The following is a 25080-nucleotide window of genomic DNA, read 5'->3' on the forward strand; positions in this document are numbered from 1 at the left end:
AATTAATGAAATCATCCATCCATCAGCTCTTCAAACCAAGCCATGTGCTGAACACTGTACTATGTTCTGAGGATCCAGGCTGACTGATACTTACCAGGAACTGGTGGATTTCAGTCTTGAGGCTCTAAGATTTAAAAACAAAAAATATCAGAATCAAAGAAAATTTTAAATTATTTTCTTACAGCATAAAAAATGTAATTTTTAAAGCTCATGAAGCCAGGAGTGGTGGTACATGTCTTTAATGCCAGCACTCGAGAGGCAAAGGTAGGAGGATCACCATTAGTTCAAGGCCACCCTGAGACTAGTGAATTACAGGTCAGCCTGAGCTAGAGTGAGACCCTACCTTAAAACAAAAACAAAGAAGAAAAGAAAAAAAGCTCAACTTTTATGATTAGAGAGGCCAACAAAAGCCAAAGTGGATAGAGTCCACAGAAATCATCATGCAGCTCTACTGGAGATGTCCTGGAAATGGGGGAGATAAGTCTAACCCTGCCTTCCAGAACATCTCGGCAGGTGGAGAATCAGTAGGTATAAGTAAATGACTCAACCCCTTGGTCCCTCTCCTGTGTGACTTATCCTTCCACATTATCTCTCATCTCTCTCCTCTGCTCCCACTTCTTATATTTCACAACACTCATTGATTCAACACATAGCTCCCAAGTGTCTTCTCTGCAGTGAGCACCATGTGAGGAGCTGGAGATAAAGCCATGAACTACCCTCTAACCACCTCACCCTGCAGTCAGTACACTTGTGGCTCTCGTCTGCTTTGTCTGGGTATCTATCTTCTCACTGGTATATTGAACATCACAGCCTCTCTACCTGGTCAGAGGCTCCCAGTAACTTCAAGTTTCAGCACACTTCAGGCCTGCACAATTATTTCACTGGTTTCCTAAGGTGCAGGAATCAGAATAGCCTCAAGGACCACTTATGACTGCTGTGGTCAAGTGGGCTAGGGCTCCAACCCTCTGGCTCTGGCTGTAGGAGGGGATGAAAAAGTGACCAAGGTGAAGGAGGCCCTGGGTAGGACTTGTTGAAAGCAAAAATTGCTAAAATCCAAGACACTGGTCTTTGGTCACTACAGGACTATGGACAAGTATTCCTTTCTTCTCTATGCAATCAATGTCATCATCCATCTGTCACATCCACATGTGTCACCACAGTCTTTCTGGACACATAACAGACAAAAGTAATTGATCACCATACTCTACCCTGCTAAGCCCAGATTCACTGAATGCCCTTTAAACACCAGATCAGATCAACTTATTCATCCACAAGAACAGTCACCATAGCACCTCCTTGTCATCCTTAAATCTGGACTTACAATGTTGCTTACTCCAAACAATGTATGAGAATTATCTAGTCTTCATCCTGGATCTGTAGCTTTCTTTTGTACCAGTGAATTGGAATAGAATCAAGGAATTTTTATTCAACCTCATTGGAGACAGGGCTGAGGTCCACAAATCTGGTTTTCCAGCTTAGGAATCCTTTGATTTTTTTTTTTTTTTGTGAGTTTGGAAAGATAGAAGATAATAGATAGAAGAGGTCAGTTGTCCTTAAGCAATCATCAGAAGAATTGGGTCAAAATAACTACTGTTGAAGCCATTTCTTGTGATAATATCCTCTATATCTCTCTTCCCCCAGCTCATTTCAGTCCTACTACATATTCTAAGATTCTTCCAACTCCCCTTTTAAGGCAGACAAACAACTCACCCAGGTTTGCTGAGATGCCATAGACAAATTAGTTCCCCTCCTCGCCCCCACCCCCAGGCCTCAGGATTGAGCCTCATGATTAATGATTTGAAAGTCAATGAGTCAGTAGCTGCTTTTGAAACCTCATTTCTCAAATTACTCCTCTTTGAATACAGGCCCTTTTGACATCATCTTACCGTGTCTGCATTCACGTTCCTACTAATTGAAATTCCAAGATATTTCTTCATCTTGTCAGCTTATTGGTATTACTTGTTTATGAAATATTTGCAAGCAGATTACTATTCACCTGTACTGTGTCAGAGGTAAACACCAGAACAATGCTTTCTGCTTCCAGCTCAGAGGAAATGTACTAATAATAGCTCATGAAATTCTCTTTTGATGGAAAACCTCATTTTTCATGTATTGCTTGATTTTCACCACACCCACTCACACAAAGTATCTGAAATGTAGTACAATAAAAACATGGCCACAACAAGGCTCCCAACCACGAATCTCTGTTTCCTTAGAAAATGGTCTATGAATCATATGAGTTGTGGGCGAAGGCTAGGGCAGGATGAAATTGGTTTTCGTTGTGAAGGACAGGGTTGAGAAGCAGACACTTTGCTTCCAGCCCCTGCCCTCTGCTTATGAGATTCATGCTCTGTTTATCTGATCATCTTGAACTCAAAGAGGATGAGGCTTCAAGAGCACATGCAAACAAAAGCACAATGGCTTATACTCCACACTCACTTCTTACTCAACAGTAGTTCAGAGCAGGTGTTCCTGGCCACTGGCTGCTCCCACAAAGTGGAGTTTGGGGACGCAATATTCTTCTCACTGTGGCTTTACCCTTCCCTTTGGCCTTGTAATTGTGAGTACTCAGGTAGACAAAAGGAAAGAAAGCAGGAGAGGAGACTCAACTGTTAATCCTCACGAACCCAGCATCCTTCTTCCCATGTTCTACAAGAGAAAAGTTAGTCTCGGGGCCTCACCTGAGTCCAGATAAAGCTGAGAGATGGGAACCAGCATTTTCTTCTGTGTGTATTTATGGTGTGTTTGTGCACACATATATGTTTATATGCATATCTACATGTGTGCATGTAGAAACTAGAAGTTGATGTTTTGTGTGTCTTCCTCAGTCACTATCTGTGTTATATTTTTGAGACAGGGCCTCTCACTGAACCTGGAGTTCACTAATCCTCCTAGACTAGCTACCTAGCAAGCCCCAGGAATTTGCCTCTTTCTATATCCCAGCATTAAAATTAGAGCCACACATAACCATGCCTGGCTTTTTGATGGACATTGGGGCCCCAAATTCAGGTCCCCATGCTTATGTGATAAGCACTTTACTGAATGAGCCATCTCCCCAACCTCTATAATTCATTGTCAAATGTGATATATGTCACATACATAAGGTCATGCATACAGGAAGAGGTCCATATATGTCACATGCTTAAAGTCAGGTATACAGGAAGAGGTTCATAAATGATCTTCACCGAGTAGTTTTCAAAACAATGACAGTTACTGTCTGCTTTCTTTGCAGTTCCAAGCCACTGTGGAAGAAGGAGTTGTGGGGGTTATTGTCAATTTGACAGTGGAAGACAAGGACGATCCCACAACAGGTGCATGGAGAGCTGCCTACACCATCATCAATGGAAACCCAGGGCAGAGCTTTGAAATTCACACCAACCCACAGACCAATGAGGGCATGCTGTCTGTGGTCAAGGTAAGGATGTTCTAATAGCTTCTCTGTCCTGGGAGCACTGAGGCCCCTGAGGGCCATGTAGAGTCACCGAGTTGAGATGGTTACACGTAAATTCTAGTTCTTGCTTCTGGTAAGTAGGAGAAAAAGACTCAGGGCTCAGAGTACACTTTTATTCTTTGTAGCACACACCAGGAACCATGAGCCAAACCTGTCTTCAGGTTTCTCATAACTTTAAGAAAGCCAAACTTAGGCTTTCAGTAAGATTCTTGGTGGTACATTTGCTAATGAATTGTTAAAAAGACCAGGTGTAGGGCTTTTGAAATCTGTGCACAAGATGTGGGCTGTTTGGATTCTTATTGGCCTTTCTTAGCGGGGCCTATGTTATCCTCTTAAAAACAAGCACCACACACTTCTGAGTGTGAGATCTTGCTGATTCTTCCTGGCTAGTGTCAGTTACTTCCTCAAAGTGCAAGTGGAACAAAGGAGAAATACAAACACAAATACAAAAACCCTTCAAATGAACTAGAGATACAGCAATGTTAGGAGAGAGAGAGGAAAGAAGGGACAAAGAGAGTTAAAGTGGAAAGAAGAGAGGAAGAGAGGGAAGGATGGAGAGAGACAAGGAGGGAGAGAGGAAGGGAAAGAGGAAAGAAGGAAGGGAGGTGTGATACTGGTCTCCTCTGGGATCCCAGAAGAATATACTTCACACTTCCACCCAGCTCCAAAGTTCTTGTGGAGTCCTTTCAATACCAGGACCTCTTTCATGGAGCAAAGTGATTCTATCATAACCACTAGATAAACCAGGATAATCCCTCATCTTAGGTCCTTTAATCGAATCTCATCTACAAAGCCCTGCTTGCTTTGTAGGGTCATATGTGAGTAGACTTCAGGGATTAGATTGGGGCATATTTGAGCTGTTATCTTGCCCAGTACAGAGTTTAGAAACCAACACACTAAATTCCAAAATGACCCTGGGACATCCATTGAGGATAACAGATTGCAGAAATTTCTGGCTTCTTCTGGAAGACACTAGAGCTGTGTTTTTCCCAAGCCCTGCCCTTTTCCACTTCCTGGTCTTCCTGGTTCTTCCTTCTAAATAACACAGTCATGGCAGAGCTGTAGGGAGAGTCTAGCCAGCCTCCCGCATCCAACACTATCACTTTTAAAACTGTGAAAGTCATAAAACAGCACTGCCACAGATGGCTTACATAGCTATCCCAGTGTCTGTAGAAGTTGCTGGGCAGTTTTCCAGCCCTGCAACCTCAGGAGGAAATGTGAGTAAATATATATCCCATCATACATCCTGAGTGAACTCAGTGTTCCCCATAATGTGTTTGCTCTGACTGGAGGAAATTAAAACTCAAGCCAAACTAGACTTTCAGGAAGCAACAGATCTGTCCCTCTGGCTCACAAATACTAGCATATATAAGACTCATCCAGATGCTAGATGCTAGATGCTAGTTGACCACAGGCTCTAGCTGCTTGATTAGAATGTGAGTAAGGGATGAGTCTGAGGTTCCCAGGGCACAGCCCTTGTGGAGGGGCACAACCTCAGGGGTGTCTCCACCAGGGCATACAAACCCTGCAAATTCCCAGAGAGGAAGTGCCCACAGAGGCCAGGATTCATTGCACTAGTGAGAAAGCTCACTTAGTTTTGACACTATGACCCAGAATGAATGGTGGGAAGGGTTTGAGTTCTGCACACCCTCCCCCAGAACATCTGAGGCAGCCTGAGACAACCTTCTGGTGAGAGGCAGCCCTGTCCATGCTCTCTGATGTTTGTGGTCCCACGGAGCCAAGTATCTGTTGGGAATGCTTTCCACTGCAAGTCATAAAGGCCAACCATTGTGGCTCAGATGAGGATGAGAACAGAGAGATTTCCAGAGATAGGTGGAGTCAGTCAGTCCAGATCAACTGGCAGCTCAGGGTGAGCATGGATATTTACAGCAATCCTCCTTGCTGGAATTCTAATGGCAAACTGGGGGTTGGAGAGATGGATTAGCACTGAAGGCATTTGCCTGTGAAGCCTGAGGACCCAGGTTCAATTTTCCATGGTACCCATGTAAGACAGATGCACAAGGTGGCACATGTATCTGGAGTTCATTTACAGTGGCTGGAGACCCTAGCATGCCACTTTCTCTATCTGCCTCTCTCTCTCTCAAATAAATCAAGATGTTTTTTTAAAACGGGATGGAGAGATGGATTAGTGGTTAAGTGCTTTCGTGTAAAGTCTAAGGACCCTGGTTCAAGGCTTGATTCCCCAGGACCCACATAAGCCAGATACACAGGGGGGCATATGCATCTGGAGTTCGTTTGCAGTACCTGGAGCTCTGGCATGCCCATTCTCTCCCTCCCTCCCTCCTTACCCCTCTCTCTCTCTCTCTCTCTCTCTCTCTCTCTCTGTGTGTGTGTGTGTGTGTGTGTGTGTGTGTGTGTGTATCTGCCTCTTTCTCTATCTGTCATTCTCAAGTAAATAAATAAAAATAAACAAAAAAACTAACGACAAACCTGATAGTCAGGAGCATTGATACCTTGCTGATAGCCCCCAAGTTGGACTGCGTCTCAACCCCACCCCCTGCCTGTAGCATCAGTGACTGTGCTCCCATGTATGAGGGAACATGGAAGCTAAGCATGATTGAGCAGCTTGAGAAAGGACAGAAGAGCACCCCAGTTAGGAAACTCCCCCAAGCAGGTACACTATGAGGAAATCAGCTTATGTCAGCTTCAAAACCCTTATCTGAACCCCGTGTCAAATCTCACCTCTTTGCTACTAATTAACTGTGTGACTTGGGCTAAGTGATTCACCATTTCTGAAATTGTCTCTTTATTATAAAGTGGGGCTAAAATAGCTGCTACTATGTGATTCCAGTGAGGATCAGGTAAGAGAATGCACTCAGAGACCTCCTGACCTGCAGCAGGTGCACAGTGAGGGATGGATAAATCATGGGAAATGATAAAGACTTGAGATGAAGACCAAACTCATATTGTAAAGACTGTGTGCATGGAAGCTGCTAATGTCCCAGTGTTATGTGTTAAACTATGACACAAACATACACACCCAAAAAAGATATATGGGCATCCTAACTACCAGTACCTATGAATGTGACCTCACATGGAATTAAGAGTCTTTTCAGATGCAATTATGAGATCATGCTGCAATAGGGTGGATCCTAGTCTGATGGCCAGTGTCTTTAGAAGAAGGCAATCATGGGCTGGAGAGATTGTTCAGTGGGTAAAAGTACTTTCTGTGCAAGCATGGTGACCTGATTGAAATTAGATCCCCATATATGTATATATGCACACATGCACACTTAACATGGAGGCGCACAGGTACGTAGCAGTCTGCTTGTCACCCCTCTTGGTTTCGGTATCTGGGTCTGATCCTCTGTATCCTGCTCAAATGCCTGCTGACCATTCTGACCTCAAGCCTTGGCTCAAATTCTGCTGAGTGGTCAGAGTTCCGCTGAGCTCAGAAATACAAGAAAGCCCCACCCTAGAAGCATTTTTCATTGAACTAGAAAATTCAGTGGAATTGAATTTTGGGTTTTCCAATACCAGCATGTCTCCACTAACTTCATTTACCGAAAGGTGTTGTATTCCTGCAAGCTGGCAAAGAAACCCTCAGCATCTCTCTCTCTCTTACTTTTTTTTTGTAACTTGATTGTATAGTTTTTGCACATGAACTCTGTAGATGACAACATCATGTGATGATGTCAAAAGACAACATACTGAGAACTCAGATCTATTCCCCAGTGCTCATGACTGCTTATGTGATGTCACAGGGGCCATGTGCAAAGTGGCCACCATTTGAGGTATATGCCTGCCCTAACACAGTTCTCTCTACTTTTCAGCCCCTGGACTACGAGATCTCTGCCTTTCATACCCTGCTGATCAAAGTGGAAAATGAAGACCCACTAGTACCTGATGTCTCCTATGGCCCTAGCTCCACAGCAACTGTCCACATCACTGTCCTGGATGTCAATGAGGGTCCCCTCTTCTACCCAGACCCCATGATGGTGACCAAGTGGGAGAACATCTCTGTGGGCAGCGTGCTGCTGACGGTAAATGCCACAGACCCAGACTCCCTGCAGCATCAGACCATCAGGTGTGTGTGTCTCAGGATCCATAGGTGGAGGTGGGCAGGAAAAATTGCTTTCCTTTTCTGGTTGCCAAAGCTGGTGTATAGAGCAAAATGCTATTGAGTTAAACCTGTTAACAGTCTGTATACATGAGAGGGGAGTGCCATAAAGAGGAGTCTGTGGCTGATAGAACTGGGGCCTGGGCTCTCAGTGTGAAGACAAGGTCCCCACTCCTGGTTCCAGCCCAGGAAGTGACTGGCTTTAGGTATATGTTCCTGGTGGGACAAAGAAAGGAGTGGTCCTGGGTGGGCTCTGTGTGAATCTCAGATCTATGTGGCCCTTGCCCCAGCTTTATAAGAAAGGCATTGACTGACTCCATTTGTAGATAAATATATGGCAAACTCAGGCAAGGATGGGAACTTGATCAAGGCTGCTCAACATGGCAGCCAAGGAGTCAGAATGAAAATAGGAAGATCTGCCCTGTCCACACTACTCTGTCTGCTGAATGCTAACTGATTCCAGTATCAGAGGAAGGAGTGTGTGCTTTGTTTACTCCTTAGAAATGGACCACTGTGGGCTGGAGAGATGGCTTAGCGGTTAAGCGCTTGCCTGTGAAGCCTAAGGACTCCGGTTCGAGGCTCGGTTCCCCAGGTCCCACGTTAGCCAGATGCACAAGGGGGCGCACGCGTCTGGAGTTCGTTTGCAGAGGCTGGAAGCCCTGGCGCGCCCATTCTCTCTCTCTCCCTCTATCTGTCTTTCTCTCTGTGTCTGTTGTTCTCAAATAAATAAATAAAAATTTAAAAAAAAAAAAAAGAAATGGACCACTGTGAAGCTGTGGAGATGGCTTAGTGAGTTAAGTGTTTGCTGCACAAGCATGCAGACCTACCTTTGGACCCCTAGCACTCACATAAAAATGCTGAGCATTTGATGTGCCTGTAATCCCAGCACTGGTGAGGACAGAAACAGATCCCTTAGGGCTTGCTGGCCAGCCTGTCTAACCAAATGGGTGAGCTGAGCTCTAGGCTCAATGAGAGACACTGTCTCATGAATAAGATGGAGATTGGCTGAGGAAGACACCTGACATTGATCTGTGGCTTCCACATGCATACGTACACATCTGCATATGCACTACACACATTCATGAACACGTATGCATGCACACACACACACACTCACACACACACACACACATATACACATGTAAAAAAGAGAGAGAAATGGCTCACTGGGTTAGGGGTTGCCTGATGAATGGCAGTGAGAGAAAAGGTCTTCAGTAATGTCTGTCTTCATTTCCTAAGCTCTGTCCTGTGATTAGACAGAAGGTCTTTCATAACAAGATTTCATTAAATGGTCATTACCTACAGTGTATCCAATGCCAGCAACTACAAGATGGTCTCATTGGAGCACACTAACCAATTCAGCTCACAAACTCAAATGCATAGCTTGTCTCTGCAGAGAAACATTATTAATCTTTCCTTCCAAAGTCTAATCTTCTGCTCATATAAGTACAAATAATCAAGTATTAGACATGCTTGTAGTAAATAAGTGTCTTATTTTTGTTTAATTTGAAATACGTGAAATTGTGACATTATCTTCTATGGAGCAAGCTGCCAGGGAGGAAGGAGAATTTATCTTCCCATCCCAAAAGTGGATTTTTTTTTATAGCCAAACTTTCCGAAATGCCAAGTGAACTACAGAATAATGCAAAATAATACCAACTCCTGTAATAATGTGAATTCAAAATCATCTTTCTTGACTTTTTCTCTTTTCTTTTTTTTTTTTTTTTTTTTTTTTTTCCTTCTTGGTATCTGGCAAAAGAAACATGCAATTTAAACATCAAAGAGAAAATTTCCTTACATGCTGGGATGGGGAAACCTGCAGCTTAGCAGACTTCAACATCACTGGGCACATTTAAGCTGTCTTTAGGGGAGTTTACCATCATTTGGTATGTCTACAGTAGGAAGTGCAGGCTAGAAATTCCTACCTGGGAACGAAAGGAGTTGCAGTGGGCTGAAGCCTCAGCCCTGCCACTGCTGTCACAGCTTGGGATGCTGCTAGGCACCAAAGGATTAATGTGATGGGTAGTGCTATATCATGACTCCTGGCCCACTAGCTACAGATCCCACACCACAAACAAACAGTGGGGTAGAAGGTCCATTTCAGGTTTAGTGGGCTGGGGTGGAGGGATAGCTCAGGCAGGGTTGTGCTTGCCTCACAAGCGTGAGGACTTGCATTCCATCCCAAGTACACATGTAAGTAAAATGCCAGGTGTGGTGGCCTATGCTTTTGATCCCAGCACCAGAAAGGCATAAACATGAAGATTCCTGGGGATCACTAGCTGGCTAGTGTAGCCTAATTAATGAGCTCTAGACACTGCCTCAAAATGAGGTACACGGTGTACCTGAGGATGACACTCAAGGTTGTCCTTTTCCCTCCACATACATGTGAACATACATGCATGCATACCCACACAGATGGGCATGTGTTCATGTGTGAGCATAAAAAGTAACTAATAACAAAAATAAAAATAAAAATAAATAATAATAATTGTGGTGGCCTAGGCTTAATGTGAACTTTCAAAAGCTTCTATGTATAGTTTATGACATGGAGGAAAGCTAGAGATGTTATCTGCACCTTTACAGGATCCAGGGCATCCTGGAGGCTCGAGGTAGCAGCAACTGACAGGCCAGTGTGTCAACAGCTCACAGAGAACATGCCAGCTCCAGCCACTTTCTCGTTGTGCCTCTCCATCCTGATCATATTACCAGCCAGTCACTTTAGCAGGGGATGAGCCTCCAGCATGTGGTCTCTTGATGGAGGGGCCACTGAGACAATGTGGGCAGGTGTGACAGTCCACCACACTGGCCTAGAAGGAGGGTGAGAAATTGTACTTGGCAGATAGTGCATGGTGTTGGACCACAGGGAGCACTCTTCCCCACAAGTGGAATGAAGCGGCAGGAAAAGCCAACTGGTGATATCCAAGACATTGAGGAACACCAATGCCAACATCTGAGTCCTTAAGAGCAAAGGTTTATGCTGTGCAACCAGGGGCCACAGGTTCCTCATTGCCCCCCCCACACACACACACCATGAAAGAGGGAGGCACTCAGGGGAGCAGCTAAGGATTGCCAGACACAAGACTGCAGGAAAGCGGGACTGAACAGCAAACGGTCTGCAAAGCTTCATGCTTCTGTAGCAAGTCTGATCCCCACAATGTGGCCCTCAGTCACTCAGAGTCACCTATGCAAACAAAAAATGGGTTAACCAAGCTGATCAGATGATAGGGACTGGACACCCAGTGTGATAGCTTTGGGGTTCTGAGGCCATATACTCTCTTAATCCCTAGCATTATTCCACTGTCTGGCTCTATTCCCAGACAGGCCTCTACATCTAAAGCAGGATAAGGTCCATCCCAGGCCAGGCCTCCATATTTCTTGCAGAAAAGGCCACACCCTCCAGCCAGGTCCAAGAGGGACTCACTGAGCCAACTGAGACACAGTCCCCGAACCACCTGTGAGCAGCAAACACCATTGTCTCCCTTCAGAGCTGGAGTGGTGTCACCCAGAGAGAACAACAGTTTCTTCCCAAGAGATGGGAATGGATACCAGGTCTTCAAGAGGTATGGATGACCTCTGCAGCTGAGCTTTGTCTCAGGATCCCCCAGGGGACACAGCTACCCAAATTCTCGGCAGTTAGTCACCCAAGAGGACCAGAGTCTCTGTGCCAGCCTCGCTGTGCAATGATACTGCTGTAGCCCCTCCCCCATCCTCACCAGGCAAGGAATCAGAATTGCCTTCAAGTGCCCCTTTCTCAGCCTGACACTGGCCGGACCTTCCTTTTCTTCCCTCTCTGCCCTTCTCTCTCCTTCTCTTCCCTTTCTTTGCTTGGCCTGCCTATCCCTCCACTCTCCGCTCTCTTGGTGCTGCTTCTAAGCTCGTGAAAGGTAGGGATGATCTCACTGACAGGTGGAGCTGCTGACCTGGGAACTGTGGAATGAAAAGACTCATTAGTGATGGAGCTTTTGAACCCACACACTGAGAAGCACTGTCCCAGGGGGCTGTGTGTGCAGAGGGTGAGCCGGGCTGGGACAGTTTCCCGCTAATCTTCATTTGGCTGGAAAGGATTCTCAGGCATGTGATGACCTTGGGGGTTGTGCTGTTACTGTTGCCATAATGATTCTTTGGGGAGCTGCATGGGAAGTAGGAGGAGCTATACTCTGGGAACTTTCATCCTTCTCTCAAGGAGATCTCTGAACTTAGCTGACTCAGGTACAGTGTAAGACAGAGAAGACTGTAGGCCCAGCCCTCTGCCCCTGCCAGTCTCATTCTCAAGCTGCCACTGACGGGACCCAGCTTCCCTACAGAGAACTGTGGCTGTCCCCATCACGATGTGACTATGCCTCTATGTCTGTGTCCCTAGGCCTGCTCTATCTTCTTGCCATGACATGTCCTTTACTCTGCACACTTCTCTGGCTCCGTCCTCTATCCTAATCTCTTCCTCCCTCAGCCTTTCTTCCCACTCTGCCTCTGCTTTGTACAAGTTCCTTTATTCAATATCTGACCAGAAGAAGCTTAAGAAAGGAAGGTTGGGGCTGCAGGGATGGTTTGGCAGTTGAGGTGCTTGCCTATGAAGCCCAAGAACTCATGTTCTAATATCCAGGTCCCACATAAACCAGACACACAGTGACAAAAGTGCACAATGTTGCACATATGCACAAGGGGGCACATACATCTGGAGTTCATTTGCAGCAGCTGTAGGCCCTGGTGTGCCAATTCTCTCTCTCTCCCTCTCCCTCTCCCTCTCCCTTTCCCTCACCCTCTTTCTCTCCTTCTGTCTCAAATAAATACAAAAGAAATGAAGGTGTTATTGATGCTTATAGTTCCTTTGCATCTCCCTCCTCCAAAACTTCTCTCTGCCTTTGTATGATGCTGTCCTCCCCTCCCTCTTGCTTTCTCTTCTCTCTTCTCTTCCTTCTCTTCTTCCTCTTCCACTGCCCTCTCTTCTCCTTCCCCCTTTACTGCAAGACAGGAGTAAAGCATCTCCAATGATGCACTACTATCTTTGACATCAACTTCTCCTTGTCCGCCTCCTCTTTCATTCTCTCTCTGTGTCTGTTTCCCTCCCCCATCTCTGTGTCTGTCTATCCCAAGATTCTCAGCTCTAGTACATACCTCCATCTCAACCCCAGTGACTCACAAGACTCTAAATCTGGAACAGGCAGACATGCTCTCTACTGAGCCAGCATCCTGATCCTGAATGAGTCTAGCCTAACCTATACAGCCAGTGTGGCCTCTTTACCTGTGAGAAGGAGGCTCCTATTACACACACACACACACACACACACACACACACACACGCAAGCTTAGGAACTCCCACTCTGGTCCATGCTGGTTCTGTGCGACTGAACCACATCTGGGCTAGCATGATGAGCACTCTCATCTCACCAAGGATTGTCTGAGTGGCAGAGGCATCTTGATCTCTGCCCAACCTATAACACTGGAGACAGGCGACATCCAGGAAGCAGGCTGCATATCCTCTGAGAAGCCCAGGTTATTAAGACCCATGTAAAAGTCTATTACTTGGTATTCCTATCTAAATCAAAACAGACAGTGGTGACCACATGATGGATGAATTTCTCCTGCTTAGGGGCTTATATTTTCTCATCCTATGACAAAGCTAAGACAGTTCATGGAGGAAACTTTAGAAGAGCAGTGAAGGATAAAGAAGAAAAGCAAATATCTGTAATCATCTTATCTGAGGAATTCCCAGTTAGAATTAGTACAGACCCTTCAGGGATGCATGTAGTACTTCTCTTGATAATTACCAAAACTGGCTAGTCTCATCCATCCTGCCTTGTAACCTGATTTCTTCTCCCCCACATGTGGCAAACAGCCACCTATGTCAAGAAATGGCCTTAATTTTTCACTGTTGAATATTACACCACTGCTTGGATCTACTCACTTATTCATGCATTTTCTTGCTGAATATTTACATTGTTTTCAGTTGCTCATAATTTTTAAAGATAGTGGATTTGCTTGTAGCTACAGTTTTCAATGGATCATTAGTTTTCTGATGCTAAGACTTTACTGGAACAAAAGTATTGATGTTACTAATGATTTGATATATAGAGGGTTATTTGGGTTTTATCCAGGCAGTCACAGTTACATTGTACTTGATGCTTTCGAAGTGAGTGTCATGGTTAGAAAGTCCTCTGTTCTGAAGTCACATAAACACTGGCATGTCCTGAAGTAGCTGGTGTCACACCTGACCTCTCCAGGCTAACAGATAATCATCTTGTCTCAACTTTCAGGATAGAAGTGTTGTCGGGTTGGTCAGTCAGGAGTTGGACAGCTCTTAAGGACATGTCAGGGTCTGTCATGAGAGACTCACCAGGTGAAGTTGGTTGATTTTAAAAGAGAAGTTCAATATTGATTATGCCAAAGTGAGGATGTGTGCATTGATCAACACCATGCAATGACTCATGATTCTTGAATTGACCCCCCACCCCCCCGCCGCCCACCAGATCCCTTGATTTGGTTACTTTGGGTGCCCAACCAGTTTCTAAAGCCTTCCAAACAACTGGAGAGCATTCGTGCCCTTTCAGTATTCATAGATTCTGTTGTCAGATCCAAGGAGCAATTCCTATTCCATGTGCTTTTCAAATGCAATCCATCTTGTCCAGGTTCCGTGGTGAGCAGTGCTGCAGCACAGACTTCTGCCTTCATAATAACAGAGATCGATGTATGAGGAGGAAAAATACGGTCCCTGTCCATGTAAAACTACACATGCTGCTCAATGCTTGCTTTTGGAGACGGAAATTTCTCCAGGGAGACTGCAAGTAGCTCTTCCTGCAGAAAGTAAGTTTGGCTGCAGATAACAGGAAAATTCTAAATGGCAGTGCCTCAATGAGTTAATTTTCCTCACATAAATCTAAAGCCAGTGTGGCAGTCCTGAGGTAGTGTGGCAGCCCCAGCTCTTTCCTGCTCCCCATTCTCCCAGTGCTGGCCAGCATACTCTTCCTCATGGCCTGTGGATTCATGAATGTATTCCAGACAGCAGGATGGGGAAAGGAGGAATGTGAGGGCTCCTTCCTGTGTTTTAAGAAGACTTTCTAAAAGTCAACCACATTTTTATTTAGATTTCATTAGCCAAATTTGGTCATTTGACCATACTCAGCTACAATGGATAGTAGGAAATAGACCTCTTGACTGAGGAGTTGTGGGCCAGCCTTTACAACGGGAGCCCCAATAAAGAGTGGATATTGAGAGATGATGAACAGTTTCTGCTATGTGAATTAAACCCTTTACTTAACAAAAAAAAAATGCACAATAAGAATTTTAATGAAGAAAAATAATATGTTTATTAGCTTTCCATGGCCATAACAAAATGCCTGAGATAATACACTTAAAAATATGAAAGTGACTCACATGCATGAGGGAGAGAGAGAGGGGGAAAAAGGAGGGAAGGAGGGAGGAAGGAAGAGAAAGAGAGAAGGGAAGAAGAAAGAACAACAAAATAACAATCCAAATTAAATACCCAATATCCATGATACCATGACAGTTTCAGCAGACCAAGGTAATATTGTAAACATGTCTTTGTATTTGCAAGTTGCGTGACCATTTTACTGTGCAAGAAAGTCTGAGTAGCTAACAGAAAAACTATGGGCAATTATTAGTGAGATATTCTTGTAGCCAAATAATTGTAAAAGCCAAAAAAAAAAAAAAAAAAGATCAAATCATTTTAAATTTTTTGCAGGGAAAATTCCATTTCCAATATGGAGGCATTGTGAGGAAGGGCCCCCACAAACTGAAAAACTTCTTGGAGACTCAAAACCCAAGGTCCAGCGCTGAGCCTGGCATATGGCAGAGCCCAGTAAACAGGCGTAGAATGGGCAGCTATGTTGGTGTGTCTGTATGTCAATATATTGGTATACATAGACAGATACAGATTACTATCATTTCTTTAAATCTTCAACCATTGATTCATTTCTACCAGCCATGAAAAGATTTGACTATGGTCATGTTTTTCAATGGTGCCAGGCCAGGTCACCAACCCTTAGAGGGGTTCTCAGCAGCACCCACACAACTCATGACACTTTTCAGGTTGTCAAAGTTACATGAAAGAGCCATTTCCATTCACTAACCCTCCTTCCGGAGCCTTGATCCAGATTGAGTCTATTCTTTGAACACAGACTGAATCAGATCCAAATTAGATACGCATCCTTTGAAAACCATGCTGCTTTGTCCCAGTCTGTTTTTTATGCCACTGCCTTTCTCCATATCCGTTGGATTTAAACTCTTTCAGAAGTATGGTAGAGTCCTCTCCTTCGTGCAAACTGTAAAGAACGCGCCATAGAATGACAACTTAGCCCCCAAAGGCTTGTTAAAAATGCCCAATTTCAGCTATTGCTGGTCTTCCTGTGACTCATCAAGTCATTTTCTTTAAGGCCTTGTTTAATGTAGCAATGGAACCCTTTTAAAGAAAATCACAAAAAAAAAAAAAAAAACTGATGGGAAATTGAGGAAAGACTTCAGCCATCCCTAGCTGGCCATGGGACAGTTCATTCTATACCACATAGGATGTTTGGAAGTAGAAGGGAAAAATCAGTTGGCTTGAAAAATCTTGCCAAAATTGGCATTCTTAGACCATGGGTGTCCAAAAATTATAGAAGATAAATATTTGTTTGTAGAAAGGAGGCTTTCAAACCCCAAACTCAGGCCTCAAAAGCAGATTTAAGCATTTAATTGGGGGTGACACCCACCTTTTAAATTTTAATCAGATATTAAGGCTAGCTAATAACATGTCTACCTGGGGAAATTAAGAGAATCCTCCATCTACTAAAATCTATTATTAACACTCCATCTTAATTACATGTGGTTACTGACCTCAATAATAAGATTTGGGGTGAGGTCATTTATTTGTTGTTTTTTAATGAGTCAAGATACTTCTTTCTGGAGTCGACAAACACAATGCTTGAAATATAAATGAGTTGTTTACAGGAGCTCTTTGTAACTTTTAATTAAAGCGATGTTCTTCCATTGGAAGTTTATGGTGGCAATACGTTTTATGGCTCACACTGCCAGGGAATTCTTAATTATTTATGGAAATGTATTAGCATAGCCAGCCCCTACTCTGAGTGGTCAGATTTTCTGTTATGAAAGTGCCAGTGGGAGAAAAGGTCTAATAAATTACACAACTGAATTTTTAAAGGTCAGACATCTTCACTGGCTAAAAATAGTGTCCTGCCTTCTTGTAATGACCCAAAGACAAAGGTTTTCACTGTGACGTTCGATTGAAGTTGCTGTGTGGGTATAGTGAATATGAAACTGCAAAGTGTCTGGGTAAACAGTTGAAAGGTTATGTTGTGAATCAGCCAGCTTTCTAACACATCTACATGTGTTATGTTTTTGCCATAGGGTAGATTTTCATTGCTGTAAACATGGTTTCAAAGTGGCTAGTGGAATATTATTATCATGTGCTTTTTAGCAGCCTAAAATATTAATTCTCAGAACCAATCTAGAAAATACTGATGCATGTTAATTTTGCTTCTTATCCAATAATTTCTAAGCCATTCAATCTGCTTTGTGTTAAGGCGAGGTGGGGAGGGGGTTAAAAGCACAGCTTTCACCCCAAAGGGAAGAAGAGTTTATTCTGGAGTCAAATGTGAGTGACCATGGCCCAGGAACACGAACTTCAGGTTATCCCAGATCCCATGTTCCAACATGATAACAGTTTCATGAAGCTTTTGTAGTGACAAAACAAACAGAGTCATAAATCAAGATACTTTGCAAGTACCTGAGGTGGAAACCTCAGGTGGGCGGGTTACAGTAAAGCAGGTAGATCTGTGCTGTGGGCCTTGGATGCTGTCTGAGGGCATTCTTCTCAGCCTTTGGGTTGGTAAAAGAGGGTGGCCTATTAGTTCGCACCAAAATGTTTCACCTGAGAACCAGCAGGTTATTATGACAAATACTGAAGTGGCCAATAATGACTCTGAAGGGAACTAAAGATAACCCAAGATTTTGACTGTGAGCCTGTAACATACTGTTTCTCCATAATCAAAGGCTATCTATCAACCAGCCTTTTAGGATGTTTGAAGTAGGTGCAGTTGCTTTCCAGGAACTTGAGTTTACATTCACGCCCCCACTCCCCTCCCGCCCCCCTGCTGCTTTTGATTATTTTGAGATAGGGTCTCATCTCGAGTATCCCAAGCTGGCCTCAAAATCCCTATGTAGCTGAAAATGGACTTTCTGATCCTCCTGCCTCCACCTCCTAAGTAAGAGAAAATAGGTGTGCATTACCCCACCTTGCTATGCTTAGCTTTAAAAAATAATAATAAAGACATTTGACATAGACATACATTGCTAGAAATATAGCATGGAGGGGAGGCCACACCCTCAACATTACAGAAAAAGTCAGTCACCAACACCAGCCAACCAATGAACACATCTTGGGCTCTCACAAGAGGCTTATCACAGCATCGCAGCACCAGCCATGCACAGTAAAGGCACAACAGGCAGTGGGCCACGGAGCTAACCCAGGAAATGCACTGCATCCCTGACTCCCAGTTTGCATCCCTGACTCCCCCTACTAACCCAGAAAATGCACTGCATCCCTGACACCCCTCAGAGCTTGTGATTTCAAATGATGAAACAACACCACATTCCTCCCACCTGTGTTTAAGGTAAGGAACCCCCTGTGGGTTCCAATGGCATTGCAGGAATCTCACTGTAAGATTTCACTTTGTATTGCCTCTGGAAACAGCCTTGGATCCCTGAGTTCATGCTTATGCCTATCAAATAGAGCTCTGGATTTGGGTCAGTGCTAAGTTGGGAGAACCTGCCCATTCATTCAATCAGTCAGTCCACAGATATTTAATGAATACCTGCAATGTACTAGGTGCTTTCACAGGCATTGGAGATATAGCAACAAAGACAGGTGGTAAAAAACATTTGCCATCATGGAGATTATTTTACAGTGAGTGGAAGGAAAACAAACAAGAAAAATAATAAATAACGTAGGAGCTGGCGATCAATGCAAAGGCAGCAACCAAGAAGGAAGTGGGGACCACAGTGCTGGATGGAGCTGGGAGGATCTCCCTGAGGATGTGGTATTTTACTAAAGAACTGAAGGAAGTGAGGGGTTGTACAAAAGCTCTGAGGAAGCTGTGGGTCGCAGGAAATGTGAGGAGGCAGAGAGAAGATGGTACAGGTGTCAGGCGGGGCTTCAGATGCATGGACAAGGCTGTGGCTCTGGAAGGATTGTGGTGAAGGAAGAGAGCAAGCAGGGAAGTAGATGAGGGCAAGGAGAGCAGTGCTGTGATAATACAAGGAGGAGGTGGTGCGGGTTTGGAGGGCAATGCAGGCAGCAAGAAGCAGGCAGGTATACTGACCATTTGCTAAACAGTTGTGTGCATACTAGGCAGGTGCTCTACCAATGAGCTGCATCCCCAACCCTCTTTTCACTTTTATTTTTAGCTATTTTTACTTTTATTTGAGACAAAGCCTCAGTCAGTTGCTCTGGATGACCTTGCACTCACTCTGTAGCCCAGGCTGACCTTGGGATCCTCCTGCCTAAGCCTCCTGAGAAGCTTGGATGATCAAGCTGTGCCACCAGGTCTGGCTCGGGCATGTGTCTTTGGCATAAACCTCAAGGGAGCTCCAAACACTCATTCCTCAAGATAACTTAGAGCTGGACATATAACTCAGTGCTGTAGTGCTTATCTAGCATTCATGAGGCCTCGGGTTCAATTTCTAGTACTGACAAATAAAATATCGTTAAAATATGATAGAGAGATAGACAGATTAGCTAGGTCTGGTGGCACAGACCTTTAACCCCAGCTACTGAGAAGACTGAGGCTGGAGGATTGTGAGTTCAAGGCCCGCCTGAGCAACACAGCTCAAGACCAGTCTAGGTAACCAGTGAGACTCTGTCTCAAAATACAAAGCCAAAAGAGAGCTAGGGATGTAGTCCAGTGGTAGAGCACTTGACTAGCACACAAAAACCCTAGGTTTAAGCCTTAGCATTAGTTAATTAAATGATAGATCAAATTTTAATGAAAAACATTATTTAAAAAACAAACAACACAAAATTCACAACAAGCAGAATGGGGAGGGGGAGACTGGCCAGGGCCTTTCAGCCGCAGTGAACGAACTCCGGAAACATACGCCACCTTGTGGGCATGCGTGGCTTTGCATGCTTACGTCACTGTTGCGTCCGGCTATACGCAGGATCTGGAGGATTCCAGCCGCAATTCTTAAGCTTCGCAGGCAAGCGCCTTAACCTCTAAGCCATCTCTCCAGCCCAGAATAGGAAGTTTTTTAGTAAAGTAGGATCAATGTTGCACGGAGTTCTATCGCAGCCATGCGTGGCAGTGCTGGCACAAGCCACCTTCCCACAAGAACCCCGTTTCTTCTGTAAAATTCAAGAGTGGGATGAGAAAAGACTACAAAATCATGTTGTAGGTGATTGGGGTGAAAGAATGGGAGCCATGAAGGAAAGTAGAATGCAATGAGAGGACAGTAGTGAAATGTGGATCCCTAGAAGTATGATCTTAAGCCTTCTTTTAAAAAATATGTTTATTTATTTTGAGAGAGAGAGGAGAGGGTAAGATGCAGATAGAGAGAATGGGTGTGCCAGGGCCTCTGGCCAATGCAAGCGAACTCCAGACGCATGCACCACCTTTTTGCACCAGGCTTATGTGCATACTGAGGAATCAAACTTGGACCCTTAGGCTTCTCAGACAAGCGCCTTAACTCCCAAGCCATCGCTTCATCCCTCGGGTGTCTTCTTGTGAGTACTGTGGGTAGCTGTGTGTGGTGGGCATGGTCATCCTGTCCTGTAGACCAGGAACTGTGTAGCTTACTGCTGTAGTAGCTGAGGTCAAGCCATTTGGAGAGAAGGAGACAGAATTCAAATCCAGGTATGTCTATGCCAAAGAACATTACAATGGGAAACAGTTTCCTTATTTTGCAAAGGCAGATGCTGTTGCTTAAAACAAAATTGCAGGGCTGAGAAGATGATTCAGTGGGTAAAGTTTTGGCCACACAAGCATGAGGGCCTTAGTTCAGATCACCAGGATCCAAATAAAAGCCAGGCGTGATGGCATGCAGTTGTAATCCCAGTGCCGGGGAGAGGGAGACTCCCTGGAGCTCACTCGCTAGGTAGTCTATCCAAATTAGTGAGCTCTAGGTTAAGAGACCCCGCCCCAAAAAGTAAGTTAAGGAATGACTGAGTAAGACACTCAATATCAACCTCTGACCTTCACACACACACTCACATGCATGCATACACACCATGAGCACATATATATTCAAAAAAATTATATTTTTCAATCTGTGCCCCAAAGAATATCCAGGTACTTTAAGCTCCCATGACACCTCTCAATGATTCTATTCAGGTGGAGTCCTCGTCTCATAGCCCAAGCTGAAGGCCACCTCTCAGTGAGGCTGTGCTGTCTCAGACCCCTATCCATCCCCATCCTCTGGGTCTGGGCAGCTTTTGAAACCTGGGATGCAGGGAATCAAAGGAGTCAGGTGAGAACATGAGAACATGGCACACATTTTTTTGTGCTTTTTATTGGTGATTTTACTATTTTAAATGACAGCACACAACTCTCAGGTGATGTTAAGTGTCCTGAAGCATAGTTGTGTTGTGTCCTACAGAGAAAATACATGTGTTATGGAAACATTCGACATAAGTCTTGGAGCTGTTGACCTTGAGTTTAAAACTAATGTGTCAGCAGTATGTGTGACTAAACATCTCTAGATTGAAACTCACTTCAAACAAGGCTATGTTCTGATCTGTTAACAAAAGTCTTGTGAACAGAGGTTCATACGAACCTACCATTTTATTTCCAATGGGAGCAATGGTTCAGCATTGTGTAGTTTGGTCCATGCAGTGACATCATAGCATGTAAGTGTGGTGAGTACAAACAATCACCCACACTTGCTTGCCTGCCTATTCTCAGCCTGTCTCCCCTCACTGGAATGATACCCCCAGGGATTAGTCTAGCATTGAACAACCTCTATGGTACATAGTAAGCACTTGGTAAGTTTTCATTTAATTAATGAGTGAATTGCAAATGAGTGATTTTCAAAAGTAATTTTTAACAGGCATTAGATGTGCTGAATCCCATTGAAGAGGTAATAATGTGTCTTTGCAAGGGATAAAAAGGGATCCCCATCAGTATCTGACTTTAATAAACAGTACCAATGAGAGCTAATTAAATAGCTTCATTTAATTATTACTTAATACTCTTCCCTGTTCTGCACCTCCCCTCAGTAGCATGAGAGAAGGTGCTTCTCTTTCTGTCCTCACTCTCAGTAGCCCTGGCCAAGTGCCTTTAGTTTTGCAGACCCTCCTGAGACACCGTAGTGGTACTCAGGGCCCAGTGCTAGGCTAAGGGCACTATTTTGAAAAGCTGCTGGAAAGTTGGTAGGAAGCCAGGAGCATGTGAAATACACTTTATCTTAGGAGAGAGGAGAGCCATTGAGCTTCGCACTAAGCCACATGGAAAAATAAGGAAGACTTAGCCTTAATCCATCCTAATTATCTGGCCTGGAACTGAGTTTGACAACCAACAGGGAAAGCACCTTTCTTGCATATGCTACAGCTACTTTCTCTGAATAATCTCTTATTCCAGTAGGGGTGAGCAGACTTTTCCCATATAAGGCCAGATGATAGAGATGTAGACTTTACAGACCACACAGTCTTTGTCTTAATGACTCAAATCTGCCCTTGAAACTGAGAAAGTGCCTCACTGATGAGTGGGCATGGCTATGTTCCAATACAACTTTATTTATGGGGCTTGCAAGATGACTTAGCAGTTAAGACACTTACCTGTGAAGCCTAAGGACCCAGGTTTGATTCACCAGGACATATGTAAGCCATATGCACATGGTGGTGCATTCATCTGGAGTTCATTTGCAATGGCTAAAGGCCCTGGCATGTCCCCTCCCCCCCCCCTCTCTCTCTCTCTCTCTCTCTCTCTCTCTTGCTCTTAAATAAAAATATTTTAAAAACTTTATTTACAGAAGCAAAAAGGGGTCTGGGTTTGGTCCTTGGATTGCAATTGGCAGCCCCTCTATGCTGGTGTCTTCCTTAATCTGTGTTTCTGCTCTGCACTGTGAGATCCTTGGAGATGGTTGAATACCACTTACTGTTGTAATGTCAACTCCTGGCACAATGTGCCCATGACAAGCCCTTGATCAATATCCACTAAATATGTGACTTTTTGGACACAGTTTTAAATCCCAGGTGTTGGGAAACATGCTGACCAAGCAGAAGATGGTCTAACCCAGTGGTAGCTTGTCCAGCATTGTCCTCCTCTTATTGTCAGTACCCAAAATTGTAGCAGTTGTTTTTCGGTTGCCAAATCCAAAACACATTCTTATATCCTCCCACAAGCAGACACTGAGTGGGATAGAATGCAGATGTCAGGTGGGATCATCCTTCCTTTGAGATCTAACAGACTTGGGCTAAGGCCTGATTCCATGCCTGTGGCATAGACAAGGCTTCCTGAGCTGCACCATGTTATGGAGGTCAGAGGAAAAGGCTCTGCATTTCTTGTGGTTTCTTCTGACTCCAGGCATCACTTCTACAACCTAGTTTTGCTCCTGATTGTCAATAACCTGAATGTGCCAACCTTTTACATTCCAATCTCCTTGGTACACACACTGTACATACTTACCCATACGTACCATCAGAATTGGTGGCATATGGTCCACAAGACTGGGGAGCACAGGAAGAGCAGTTACATCTCTTCCAGGAATGTCCGCCTGAGCCTGAGAACCGCAGCTATAAATTCTTCTCGCCATCTCATCCTTCCATAGTTTTCACAAGACATATCCCATATTCTGATTCCTCTGATCTCCCTAATGTTACCTTCTCCTCTGCCTCTTTTCTTTGGGTACCAGCTTTACAGTGTAGTGATGAGGATGCAATGCATTATACATATGCACTGTACCTGGTGTGGTAAGTTCTGATACATTATATACACAGTGACTGTATCACGTGATTGGGGTAGTGTGCTTACTCAGCTCCCTCAGAAGAACCTTGGGATCTCTTGCCATCCTCTTCTTGTCCTTCCTTTGTGTGCTCCATCTCTAGACACCACTTATCTTCTGCCATTGCTATAAATTAGTGTGAATTGTGTACTGTTTTACACAAATTGAGTCAGAGAGCAGGTACACTTTTTTGAACCAACTTCTTTACCCAGCACAGTCATTGCAGGGTCTTCCATGTCGCTGCCTTTCACCGCTCTCTCTTAAGATCACACAGAAAGGCCTTCTACACAACAGTTCAGCTCCATGCAGCCTTTGTTCACCAAGAGCTTCAGGCTCACTTTTAAGAAATGAAGCAATATCAGAAGATCAAAAGGGCCCCACTCCTTGGTGGTTTTCATAATGCCTCCTGGACTGTAGATATACCCTTGCCATTTAGTGAATCATGTGGATGTTTAATAAACACCTACTATGTGCCAAGCATTGTTTATGGGAAATAGTGCGAACTAGGCCTGTAGCTACTTCTTCTTGAGAAAAAGAGAATAAATAGGCAATAAGCTTAAAATATGGCTCAAAATGTGATAGGTATTCATTAGAGACTGGAAGATCTCTGGGAGTCTGCCAGAGCAAGCATCCTGCTAGCTACAATGGCTGCTTCTGGGGTGTAGAGAGAGAATTGGGAACATGTACATAAGTTCTATTTGTTTACAAGTTTTTAGAATTCTATAGTTCTCTTTTTTATTCATTTAAATACTTTTCAAAGAGCAATATAAGCTCGTTATACAAAAGTGAACAAACATGAAGCAGAATAAAGAAGCAAATTAAAACTCACCTTTAACCCCACCGCCCATATGTGGCCATCATTGCATTTCATTTTGTTAACTCCAGGGGTGAGAAGCAGAGGCCTGTGTGTGTTCCACTCTGTGTAATTAAAAAGGCCATGGGAACGACCATCAGCTGCCCGAGGAGCTCAGTTGTGTTTATTTTTTAGGAGCTACTAATTTTTGATTAACAGGAATAAATGTGACATTTAAAATGAATGCAATTACCCTCTCTTCTCCTTCTCAACAAAACAACATTATTCCCCCATGAAGTGTGGAGTCGCGACTCTGAGGACGTATGGCTCTGAGTCAGAGGATTACAAGGGACATTTTTCATGTCACTATTGAGGCAGTGGTGTGAGTGCTCCAGTGGCGAGGTATCTCAGCTGCAGGTTACAGACCCAGCGGAAGCCAGGATAGACAATCACTCACTTTGTCATTACTTAATTCTGTGGTGGCATCAAGCTACTGCGCCAGAATATAAAGCCTCTATTTTGGAAAGATGAGAGGCTCAGTGTCAGGAGACTTGGAAGAGGGAAAGAAAGAATGCAACTGAAGAGGTGACTGGGGTGGCGGCACTAAGAAACCAATGATGGGTGCAACCAGTGTTCCCCATTCACTGCTTTTCTTTCTAACACTCTCTGTTTCTGCAGCACTGTGGATCAAACCTGGGGCCTTTTGTACGCTATGTGTACACTCTACCACTGAGCTCCATTCCTAGCCCAAACCCACTTTTCTCTTTTTGATTTTTTAATTGGCATGTCTTTGAGTGTGGGTACACATGT

At 44.2% G+C, this 25080-nt stretch overlaps 1 protein-coding gene across 1 annotated transcript in view; it reads left to right on the forward strand.

Annotated features, from left to right (window-relative positions):
- Nucleotides 1-25080, forward strand: part of Cdh13 (cadherin 13) — a 1153296-nt gene that overhangs the window by 1040653 nt on the left and 87563 nt on the right. The window contains exons 9-10 of the mRNA XM_004659582.2: nucleotides 3233-3415; nucleotides 7246-7499. Of these exons, the coding sequence (XP_004659639.1) occupies nucleotides 3233-3415; nucleotides 7246-7499 (437 nt within the window). The remainder of the gene's footprint in view (nucleotides 1-3232; nucleotides 3416-7245; nucleotides 7500-25080) is intronic.

This window comes from Jaculus jaculus, chromosome 1 (genome assembly GCF_020740685.1).
Source record: "Jaculus jaculus isolate mJacJac1 chromosome 1, mJacJac1.mat.Y.cur, whole genome shotgun sequence".
NCBI classification, from domain to species: Eukaryota; Metazoa; Chordata; class Mammalia; order Rodentia; family Dipodidae; genus Jaculus; species Jaculus jaculus.